The 12036-nt window shown below is 54.2% G+C and overlaps 1 protein-coding gene across 1 annotated transcript; it reads left to right on the top strand.

The window, feature by feature from the left end:
* The first annotated feature begins 3045 nt into the window (after positions 1-3045).
* Positions 3046-10088, top strand: FOXA3 (forkhead box A3). Its single transcript, XM_065898848.1, has 2 exons — positions 3046-3116; positions 8437-10088. Exons 1-2 carry the CDS (start codon positions 3048-3050, stop codon positions 9418-9420), a joined length of 1053 nt encoding a protein of 350 aa, XP_065754920.1. The 5' UTR covers positions 3046-3047; the 3' UTR covers positions 9421-10088.
* Positions 10089-12036: the final 1948 nt, after the last annotated feature.

Here is a 12036-nt window from a genome sequence, read left to right as displayed (position 1 = left end):
GGCTTCCCTGGTGGTGCAGTGGTTGAGAGTCCCCCTGTCGATTCAGGGGACACGGGTTCGTGCCCCGGTCCTGGAAGATCCCACATGCCGCGGAGTGGCTGGGCCCGTGAGCCATGGCCGCTGAGCCCGCGCGTCCGGAGCCTGTGCTCCGCAACGGGAGAGGCCACAACAGTGAGGGGCCCGCGTACCGCAAAAAATAAAAATAAAAATCTGCTAAGTGAATGCCAAAGGGCTTCAACAATCACTGGGCTTAGTATCCCTACCCTTTGGCTCTAGAATGCTTGAAAAATAACAGCTAATATTTACTGAACATTTAACATGTGCTGGACACAATTCTAACACATACAGTAACTTAGCAACTTATTTAAACCTCACAACACCAACTCTTTGAGGTAAGTACTGTTTTTTTTTAATAGGGGTATAGTTGTTTTACATTGTTGCATCAGTTTCTACTGTACAGCAAAGTGGAGTTCCCTGTGCTATACAGCAGGTTCTCACTAGTTATCTATTTTATACATATTAGTGTGTATATATCAATCCCAATCTCCCAGTTCATCCCACACCCCCCACCCTTAGTGCCCATGAGTTTGTTCTCTACATCTGTGTCTCTATTTCTGCCTTGCAAACAGGTTCATCTGTACCATTTTTCTAGATTCCAAGGTAAGTACTATTTTTAATTTCCATTTTACAGATGAGGAAATTTGAAGTCCAAGGAGGTAAAGTCACTTGATCAAAGGCTCACAACCTGTAAGATGTAGACCTAGCAGTATGGCTGCAGAATCCAGCCTTCTCACTGCTGTGCTGGACTGCCCCTCTAAAGGAACTGCTTCCCCCTGCTAGGTCTGTTCCCAACAATCCAGTATACTGCTGTTTCCCATCAGAACACAGTGAACTTTTTCATGATGAACCTTTCACATTGATCCACCCAAACTTTTTACCATGTTCTTCCTCTTCCACTTTTTGGTTTCTTTCTTTATTTTTTAAACGTATATACATATGTCCTTTTCTTCTGTAAAAAGGGAGCGTATGATAAACACTGTCTTTCATTTCGCTTTTCACTTAATATATGCTGGAGCCCACTCTCTATATTTCATTCCTTTTTTGCCCCCCTTCCCTCATTCCTTTTTACAGCTGCATGATATTTTATTATGTGGCTGTTATCTGTTTTCCTCCTCTGCCAGTCTCCCTACTAAAGAACATCTGGGGTGTTTGTAGTCTTTTGCTATTACCAACAATCATTGGTTCCCCTTCCCTCCCGGTCCCACCGCCCTACTCCCACCTGGGAATATGACGACTCCCCGCACATACACAGAGTGGCCCCACGAAAATCTTTCATCATTCAACGAACATTAACTGGGAGTTTTCGGCGTGACAGCGCTGTACTGGGAAACGCTGAGCTCATGGTCACAGACAGAACTAAAGAGCCACACAAATAAAGGTCCAATAACAAATGAGACCCCCCCGCCAAGTGACACGAAGGAAAGGCACAGGAACCTATAACAGCGTTTAACAGGCGGATTTCGGGACGGAGAGCGGGAAAGGAGGGCTTCGCAGAGGAAGTGACGTTGGTGCCCAGACCCGAAAAATGAATGGGAGTCAGCCAGGCGGAATGAGTAAAAGGATGTTGCAGACCGAGAGGACGGCATGTGCAAAAAGCCTGAGGCGGGAAGGCGTACGGCGAGTCTGAGGAACCGAAAGGCCAGTGCAGCTGTGCGACGTGAGGAACGAGCAAAGAGGCAGAGCCGAGGCCGGCTGGGCGTACGCGCCTTGGGGGCCACGTTGGAACTTTGCCCTGAGGGCACTGGGGAGCCACGGGAGGGTCCAGAACTGGGGAAGAAACTGGGGTCCCGAGCGTCACTGCTCCCTTCCCCTCTCAGCGTCCCCACTCCCCCCGGAAGCGCCCCTGCCCTTTCAGGGTCCTTCCTCCCTTCGTCCCCGGGCCCCCACGCCGCCCCCCCTCTCACCGCGGCTCAGGCCTCCGTCCCCCTCGCGCCCCCTCAGCAGCGCCTCTTCACAGACGCCGCCGCCATCTTCCGCTCGCCGCCGTGACACTGCGCATGCGCCGTGCACGGAGGGTCGCTGGGAAATGGAGTCCACTCTGCGGCAGTACCCCGCCCCTACCTTCGGCCGCGCGGCCGGCCTTCCGCTCTCCGCCCCCTACGACGCCGGGGCAGCCCTTCATTTCCGGCTTTCGGGAGCCATACCTCCTGGGAAATGTAGTCCTATGACGGGGTCGGGAAGGAAAGGGGGATAGAGGCTTATGGGAAATGGAGTTCACAGTAGTTCTGGGTCCCTGGACGGCAGGTGTTAGAGAGAGTGGAGAGTCCGGGAGGCGAAGCTCTTAGGTCTGGAAGGTGGTCTGTTTCCTCAGCGGGGTCTGAGCAGAGGACTCGATCCCCTCAACCCTTGGTCCTGACCATTTACACAGTATGGAGCATTTCCAGCTATCAGAAGCTTCAGTCTTCCAGTCCGTCCAATGGGAAATGTGGTTTCGAGGAGCTCCTACAGGTTCTTATAGTAACACGTCGGGACCCATGGAGACCACTCGGCTCTGAGCCTCCTTTACTCCGCGGCAGTCTTGCTGGGCTCTGGCTGTTCGCCTGCTCCTGTCGAGATGATGAAACCCCTGGATGGAAGGGCCCTAGAGTTCTGCCCTCGAGGCTTTTAGTATCAGCAATGCCTCCCACCTGTAGCTCCTCACTCGTTCAGCCATCTCCAGCTCTCGCGTCCCCGGGCTGCGGCTCCCGGCGCCTGAGGTCTTTCTCCTCGCAATCCCGCAGGGGGCGCCCCAAACCGGGCGCACCGCCCTCGGGGAGGCGGGAGGGGAGCCCAGGGCGGGCGAGGGCGAGGGCGAGGGCGGGGGGGCTGGGGGGGGTGTCCCGGCTATAAAGCGTGGCCGCCTCCCGCGGCGCCCGGGAAGGCTGGGACCCTGGGCGGTCGGACGGACGGGCGCCGGTCGGAACTCAGGCCGTGCAGGCTGAGAGATCCGAAGCGCTTGGTTCCCCCCCGGGCCGGAGCGGGGGCGGGTGGGGGCGCAGGCCCGGGGGATGCTGGGCTCGGTGAAGATGGAGGCCCATGACCTGGCCGAGTGGAGCTACTACCCGGAGGCGGGCGAGGTGTGTCCTCGGGGATGGCGGAGCGGGAAGTGGGGGGTGGGGTGGGGGGGCAGGAATCAGGGTGCGGGCCTAAATGGGGGCAAGAACCGGGGTGTGGACTCAAGTGGGGGCCCCAAATAGAATTGGGGAGCGGAGGAACTAGAGACACGGAGACCAGGTGTAGGAGTCAGGGACGGGGGACAATGCATGGGAGCGCGGTTTAGGCAGGCTAGTCAGAGTGAGGGCTTAAACGGGAGTCAGGAAGATTTAGTCAAGGGTCAAGTCATAGCTTAAATGTGAGGGCTGGGTGTCAGGGACCCAAAGTACAAGGAATTAAAATTAACAGACCAAAGATGAGACTCAGAACTCCGGGATACGGACAGAGCTGGGGGATTAGGAAATGGGGTTCAAAACTGGGGAAAATATAAGGGACTAAGTGATGGGAGAGGGAGGTCACCATTAAGAGAAATCTGAGCTGGGAGCTCAGGGTTAGAAATTAGTGTTAAAGATGGGGGTCTGGGGTAGAAATAAGAATTGGGGTTCCGGGGTAAGGATTGGGGCTGCGACTACGTCAACGTCAGAAATGGGGGTTGGTGCTCGGGTATAAGAGATGAAGGTGCTCAGAGATGAAGCTTGGTCTGGGGAGTGTGAAATAGGTGATTTAAGAGTTGGGGCTCGGATAGATAGGGGTCAGAGTCGGGATCCTGAGATCAGGGCATGTCGGCAACAGCATTGGCAGTGGAGGGGTCGGTCTCCACCCCTGCCCCCCATCCCTACTAATGACCCTCACCCCTCCCAGCTGAACTTCAGTGGTTTAATTGTTATCAGAGACCCTCAGCAGGGATTCTCCTTGTTGGAGTCTGGAGGGTTTCAGATTTCGCACCCCCCATCCCCGCCCCCACTCCACCTTCCAGCAATCTCCACTAATTGCTAATGTCCTCACCAGTCCCATCTCAGACAAGATTTCCCTGGAGTAGGGGGCAGGGATGTATCTTAATTCGCTCACCCTAGCCGCCGGGAAGTCCCTCCCCAGGTCTAACTCCCGTTCCTCTTGCTGCAAGGACTCCTTCTGAGCGTGCTCTCTGCCTAGTCAACATTGTGAAGTGGAGGGGTCCTAGTCAGAGGGTTATGGGGGTTCTGGATACCTGGGTTTCTGATGGAAGGGGACTGTGGGCTTGAGGTGGGGTATGGGACTGGAATGGTTGAGTTCTCCAAAGAGACCAAGATCTGGGGTTTACAGGGGCCCCAGAGTGCCTGAGTCCTGGGTCTGGGGTTTGAAGCTGTAGGGTGAGACTCCTGAATACCCAGGCCTGCGGGGCTTGGCAAGGTGCCCAGGAGGGGCCAGTCCTGGGGCTGTGGAGGTGTGAGGTGCACGTGGGGTGGTGCAGAGAAGGGATTGGGAGTGTTGAGAGGTGGAGCCTGGGCAGCTGGAGATGTCAGTTACATGGTAGGGAAGGCAGAGACCAGGTTGGAGGTGGAGACTCCCAGGTATTGGGGGATCCCGGCTGAAGCCCCCACATAGTGGGGACCTGATTTAAGGGTACCAACTACAAATCAGTGTTCTGGAGGCATATCTTAAGAAGTATATTGCAGGGGTCTAGGCTGAAGGAGTCATTATTTGGGGCAAAACCTGACGTTTGGTAGGGGACAATTTGGGTGGAAATTGTCTCTGAAATTGAGGGACAGTCTAGAGATAGTCAGCATTTGAGTGCGTATTTTGGAAGAGTTGACATGTAGGGGGCTGGAAATGGACATACTGTGTGAGGGTCTCCTCAGCTTTCCCATCAACCGAACCACCTCCTCCCCCTGGGTCAGAACAATGTGGGGAGAAACACGTGCACTCACTCAGCAACTGAGAACTGAAGGGGCCCCCAAACTGCTTCTTGCCCACCACACCCACCCTCCTGTTGGGGTGATGTTGACCTCCCCAGGCTGGCTCCCTGTCTGGAAGGAAGCTGGAAAGTTATTGCCCTAAAGCATCCCCACTGGCCTCTGCTTCTCACAGATCAGCTGGTCTAACTGCTCCCCAATTTTAGAGGTGGAAAACCTAAAGCCTCTTGGTGTGCGGGGGGAGCCGCTCGAGGTCCTAGGCTGGGACCAGGGTTAGAAAGGAGCTTGTAGCTTCACACTGCCCCCTGCTCCCTGTCACACCCTCCTCCAGAGACAATAAGGAAATGAAAGGGGAGAAATTCCAGCCTCCTGGGGTGGGCGTGCAGGTCCCCTGAGGGCCTCCCCCCCAATCTCAGCCCCGCCCTCGCTGGGGAGATCCGGTTCAGACCCGGACACTGGGGGTTCATCCCAGCCCCAGGCATGTGAAAGCCTAGGGTGGATTAGGGCAGCTGGAGTGCTTGAGGTCAGACCTCAAAGAGGACTTCCGGGTGGATGGGGAGCCAGAAGAGAAGGACTCTGGGGTCCCAGTCTGTCTTCCTCTGTGATACAGGAGAGTCTGACTGAGTTGGAGAAATGTAGGGGGTTGTAGAGGGATTTAGGACCTCTCTGTGGATCCCCTGAGTCCAACACCTTCTCCCCTCTCTCTGAAGGACCCTCTTCCCTTACTCTTAGGGAGGGGTGAGAACCAGCCAACCCGGGGGTGGGGTGGGGGGGTGGGGGGAGACCAGTGCGTGGGGGAGGGGAGTAGCTGTGGCTCCAATTTCAATGTGAGACTTCTGGGGAGATGGTGGTGCTGAAGCAAGGGGCAGAGAGATGCAAAGACGTGCTGAAGGGGAAAGAAAGAACAGGGTGGGAGAGGAGTGGGGTAGAGAGAGACAGAGAGAGAGAGTGCTGAGGCAGGGAGAAAAAGATGTGAGAGATGAGGGGGGGACAGAGGGAGAGAGAGATGGGGTATGGGAGAGTCACAAGGAAAGAAAGGCAGAGGAGGGGGAGATGAGAGAGAGAGAGACAGGGAGAGAGAAAGGGAGAGAGACAGGCGTGGGGAGGGCATGAGGGAAGGAGTATAGAGGTACTGAGACAGGGAAGGAGATGCACAGATACACACAGAGCCACAGGGAGATTCAGAGACATAGGAGAAAAGAACTACCTGGAAGTCATGTGAAAGAGAGAGGGGAGAGTTTCTCTACTAGAACGCAGACCTGGGTTGCTTACCACCTGCCCCTGACTCCTTGAGTGACCCTGGCATTTCCCTTTTCTCTCTGGACCTTTGGATGTGCAGACACTTAAGTGACAAGGGAATGAGATGGGACACACTGATTCATAGCAGAGGTGGCTCCCACCAGAGCTATAGCACTCCCCCCCCAGTGCCATGAGACCACCCTCCCTCAGGGGGAGGGAGCGGGGCAGACAGGCAGATGGAAGATTGACAGAGAAAGGATGGAAGACAGGGGATGAAAGGGGAAAATGCACACAGAAAGAGAAATCACCATCCACCATGCTTCCTATTTTCCTTGCTTATCTTGTTCACCTCCTGCTAGACTGACAGCTCCCTGAGGGCAGGCATTTCAGTCTGTCTTGGTCACTGCTTTTATATCTTGATCCAGAACACCAATCTGGAGCTAGACTGCCTGGATTCAGAATCCCCGTTCTTTTCCTTTCTTGTTGTGTGACCCCTGGACAACCTCTCTGATCCTCAGCTTGCTCAGCTGTAAAATGGGCATGATAGTGCCTCCCCCATAGTGTGGTTGTAAAGATGAAAGCAGACCTTTGCTGTGAAGTGCCTGGAGCAGTGCTGGCACAGAGTAGGCCAAGAAATATTGAACAATTGAGAGACTATATAGTTACTTACAAAGACATAGCAATGTCTACTGTATTTCACTGAGCTAAGAGGCACATTTTCTCCCCATTTGAACATATCTGAAAATGGAATGGGTTTTACAGTCAATGGTGTCTAGGGATTATAATTGACAGTGTTTTTTTCCATTCTTACTGATACTTAAAATAATACTGCAGCTTACGAAGTGATGTCTTAGATTTAATGATATATAATAAACAGACGACATATATTAGGTAGAAATATGTGAGTTCTGATTTTCAAATGCTTTTGATCTATAATAACTGTAATTGTATAACCTAAAAGATGATGGCTAGATGGACAGAGAGTACACATATAAGGACTTCCCTGGCGGGCCAGTGGTTAAGACTTTGCCTTCCAATGCAGGGGGTGCGGGTTCGATCCCTGGCGGGGAAGCTGAGATCACACATGCCTCGCGACCAAAAAACCAAAACATAAAACAGAAGCAATATTGTAAGAAATTCAATAAAGACTTTAAAAATGGTCCACATCAAAAAAAAAAAAGTACACATATAGATTCCATTATTAGATAAATCAGCAGTTCTTGATTTTTTTTTTGTCTCAGGACCTCTTTACACTCTTAAAGTTATTATTTTGCCTGTGTTGGGTCTTTGTTGCTGCGCGCAGGCTTTCTCTAGTTGCGGCGAGCAGCGGCTACTCTTCGTTGCGGCACGTGGGCTTCTCATTGCGGTGGCTTCTTTTGTTGTGGAGCACGGGCTTCAGTAGTTGCGCACGGGCTTCAGTAGTTGCAGCGCATGGGCTCAGTAGTTGTGGCTCGCGACCTCTAGAGCGCAGGCTCAGTAGTTGTGGCGCGTGAGCTTAGCTGCTCTGTGGCACGTGGGATCTTCCCAGACCAGGGCTCGAACCCGTGTCCCCTGCACTAGCAGGCAGATTCTTAACCACTGCACCACCAGGGAAGTCCACACTCTTAAAATTACTGAGGACCCCAAACAGTTTTTATTGATCGGGGTTATGTTGATTGTTAACAGCATTCAAAATTAAAACTGAGGCGTTTTAAAAATAGGCATTAATTCATTTTAAAATAGCAACAATGTGTTAGTATAAGCAATGTATTTTTATTAAAATAATTATTTCAAAACATTTAGTGCGAGGAATGGCACAGTTACATTTTTGCAGATCTCTTTAGTGTCTGGTTCAGTAGAAGACAGCTGCATCTTCCTAGCTGCTTCTACATTTGGTCTATCGCAATATCACCTGTCATGTGGCCTCCGGAAAACTCTACTGTACGCTCATGAGGGAAAGAGAGTGAAAAAGGCTAGTCATATCTTATATCTTTCATTATATGAAAATAGTTTTGGAGACTCCCCCCAAAAAAGTCTTGGAGACTCCCCAGGGTGTCCTGGACCACACTTTGAGAACCACTTAAAGTGTGAGCTTCAGTATATGGGAGCGTGGGGGGGTGGGGTCAGGGAGGGAGTTGCACGGGGAGGGGGGGAAGAGAGAGACTTCAACAGACAGCTGTTTACAGAGGAGGCAAGACAGATAGACAGATGGACACACAATGGGTCCAGTGACCCTTTGCTTACCAACAGAGTCGAGACTCACCACCCGCCGTTTCTCTTTCTTTCCCTATAGGTCTACTCTCCGGTGACCCCAGTACCCACCATGGCCCCCCTCAACTCCTACATGACCCTGAACCCTCTGAGCTCTCCCTACCCCCCGGGGGGGCTCCCTGCCTCCCCACTTACCACTGGACCCCTGGCGCCCCCAGCGCCCACAGCACCCCTGGGGCCCACCTTCCCAGGCCTGGGTGCCAGCAGTGGTGGTGGCAGCAGCTCAGGGTATGGGGGCCCGGGACCAGGGCTGGTGCATGGGAAGGAGATACCGAAAGGGTACCGGCGGCCCTTGGCACATGCCAAGCCGCCATATTCCTACATCTCGCTCATCACCATGGCCATCCAGCAGGCGCCGGGTAAGATGCTGACCCTGAGCGAGATCTACCAGTGGATCATGGACCTCTTCCCCTACTACCGGGAGAACCAGCAGCGCTGGCAGAACTCCATCCGCCACTCGCTGTCTTTCAACGACTGCTTCGTCAAGGTGGCGCGCTCCCCAGACAAGCCGGGCAAGGGTTCCTACTGGGCCCTGCACCCCAGCTCAGGTAACATGTTTGAGAATGGCTGCTACCTGCGCCGCCAGAAGCGCTTCAAGCTGGAGGAGAAGGTGAAGAAAGGGGGCGGCGGGACCTCTGCCTCCAGGAACAGTGCGGGGTCAGCCTCCTCGACCACCACCCCCGCTGCCACAGTCGCCTCTCCGCCGCAGGCCCAGCCTCCAGCCCCCGAACCTGAGGCCCAGGGTGGGGAAGATGTGGGGACTCTGGACTGTGGCTCACCCCCGTCCTCCACACCCTATTTCACTGGCCTGGAGCTCCCAGGGGAGCTGAAGCTGGATGCACCCTACAACTTCAACCACCCTTTCTCCATCAACAACCTGATGTCGGAACAGACACCAGCACCTCCCAAACTGGACGTGGGATTTGGGGGCTACGGGGCGGAGGGTGGGGAGCCCGGGATCTACTACCAGGGCCTCTATTCCCGCTCTCTGCTTAATGCGTCTTAGCAGGGGGGTGGGAACATGGTGGGTGGGGTATGGCTGTAGCTCACACCATCAGGCTCTTGGGGCCTGATCCTCCTGGGGACACTTTGCTTGTCCTGTCAGTTAACATCTTGGCTGGTCTGTTACTCACTGTGGTGACTGCCATCTCTGTGGGCATCGCGTTGACCCACTGGCTACTGTGATAACTGCCATTGACATCTTGGCGGGCCCGTTGAGTACTGTGAAGACTGCCATGTTGGTTGATGTTATTGGTTGATCTATTGGGTATTCTGATGGCCACCGTCTGGGATGACATCTTGGTTGGCCCTTTGGGTGCTGTGATGCACGTGCCCTTGGGTGATCCTTTGGATGTGGTGGTGACACTGGCCCACTGGGTGCTGTGATGGCCACCATCTTTACTGGCTGACATAACCAGTGTACCACTGTATGGCATGATGGCCACCAACAGCCCCTGTGTTAGCCATGTCATCACTGTCTGGTGTGAGTTGAGTGAGGGATGGAGATGAGGATACTCCTTGGTTTTTTTCTGGAGCCCATCCCCCGCTCCGGTCCGGGGAGAAACCAGAAAGGACTGGTTAGGGTGTGGGGAATTTCTACTGAAGTCTGGTTCTTGCCTGGGAAGCGGGATACTGGCTGTGTATGAGCATTAAAGGCACCATTTCTGCCTCTTACTGAATGTCTCTTTTCCTTGGCGAGTGGGCCCTGTGAGGCTTGAACACCTGAATTGATGTCCCCTGTCCCCTCTCCTTCCTGCCCCCAAGAGCTGGCTGCCTCTGGGGGAAGGGCTGGGGGAGGCATCGACCTGACCTTTGGCTCTTTGCTGTCCCTGACCCCAAGGACAGTTTGCTCACAGATAGCAGCCCCTGCAGCAGTGGGGCCAGGGCAGCAGGAGGAGGTGGCTGTGCAGTGACCAAGGCCATCTCCCTACCCCCACTCTCCAGACACATGCCCCTAGCCCCGAGGTTCAGGGAGCCCAGGGGCTGCTTGATTTTTGGTTAAGCTAGGGAGGAGGAGAAGGGACAAACAGGGTGCTAATTGAAGGAGACAGGGTGTGTGCTAGTTTGTTTGCATGTGTGCGCCTGTGCCTCTGTGGGTCATAGGACGTCACTACGGCCATTGAGGTCCCTGTGGTCTTCTGCAGGGTGTTCTCTATTGTTTGTATCCCTCAACTGTCTGAGTTTGTGTGTCTGTTCCTCCCCTGGGTATGTGCTTACTGTCGGTGTCTCGGGATATCAGACTCTATTGTTTTGTGTGTGTGGTTCTCTTATACACCTATCCCTGGGACCCTCTGGGTCTCACTCTGTTGGATGTGTGTTTCTGTATGTCCATTTGTCTACATACCTGCTGCCTTAAAGAGTCTACGTGTGACTACATTTTGTGTTTCATGTGTATGTCTGGGAATCAGCATTTAAAGTATGTCCGTTTTTGTGTATTACGCCTGTCTTTGCTGTGTGCCTGTGACTGCTGTGGCTGTGTGTGAGCGTGTGTTGACTGGCCCTGGTGTGTCTGTCTCTTTCACGTGCAGGTGTGTGGGAAAGGAGCTGGGTCCTCCTTCGGGTGCTGGGGGCTTCTGGGAGCCTCTGGTTTTGGGGTTTGGGTGTTTCTATTCCTCCAGGTCTCTGCCTGGGCTCTGAGTCTGATATCTGTGGCTCAGATGTTCCAAGGGATGGCTCTGTGAAACGCAACTGTGTTCCTCACGCCCTTCGTTTCACAGAGTGGAAACAGAGAACCAGAATGGGAAGGGACTGGGCCAAGGTCATTCCGCCACACTGGCGCGGGTGTGATTTCCTTAGTTTGCATTTGTCGTACTTGGTTGTTGGCTCTCTAGCCACTCGTTCATTTAGTCAGTCAGTCATTCAAAGACCAAAGGCTGTCTCTTTATGTTGGCGCGCATGTGCGCGTGCGTGCGTGCGTGTGTGTGTGTGTGTGTGTGTGTGTGTGTGGTTTGTGTGAGAGACAGACAGAGAGAGGGAGCGGGGGGGCGGGGCGGGGGAGAGATGTTTCTCCCAGTTCCTGTGTGTCCATCTTTCTCTGTTTCTTAGTGTCATCTATGTCCCTACCTCTCTCTCTGTGCCTTTATGTCTGTCCCTTGGTTTATGGGAAAATGCTTGTTCATCCCCTGTGCCTCTGTGTCTCGTATTCTCTGCCTTGCTCTCTCTCTCCATCCTCTCCGTGGCTTCGACTCCGTCCTCCCTCTCTCTAGGCCTCTGGATCGCTCCCTCCTTCCCTTGGGGGCTCCGGGTCTTCCTCTCTTGGGGTCCTCCTCCCCCCACTCCTTAGGCTCTCTGGCCTCTCTCCTCCTCCTCCGGTCTCTCTCTCCCAGCTCCCTGAGTTTCCGCCTCTACCTGCCACCTCGCAGGCCAGGCCCTCTATTTCTGTCACCGTGCCCGCCCTGCCGGCTGCGTGTCACCCCCCTCCGCCCCCTGCCATGCTGGCTCCCAGTCAGCCGTCCCACCAGCCTCGCTGTCCTGGGCAGGCTGGGGAATTCCTCCTGATTCCTGGAAAAAACAACTGGTGTCGAGAGAAAGGCCCTCAGTCTCCCTGGGTGCCCACCCCCCTCCCTCGGGCCTGGGGGTCTCTCCCAGAGTCATGCCGGCCCGAGGCAGGAAGCCCTGCGGT

Source organism: Phocoena phocoena, chromosome 20 (assembly GCF_963924675.1).
Source record: "Phocoena phocoena chromosome 20, mPhoPho1.1, whole genome shotgun sequence".
Classification (NCBI taxonomy): domain Eukaryota; kingdom Metazoa; phylum Chordata; class Mammalia; order Artiodactyla; family Phocoenidae; genus Phocoena; species Phocoena phocoena.
This window is presented reverse-complemented; position numbering and strand designations above follow the sequence as displayed.

Excerpts from the sequence above, each read along its gene's own strand:
- FOXA3 (XM_065898848.1), top strand. The coding sequence starts at position 3,048 with ATGCTGGGCTCGGTGAAGATGGAGGCCCATGACCTGGCCGAGTGGAGC. Across the intron at positions 3,117-8,436 it reads ACTACCCGGAGGCGGGCGAG|GTCTACTCTCCGGTGACCCC; the intron begins GTGTGTCCTCGG and ends CTTTCCCTATAG.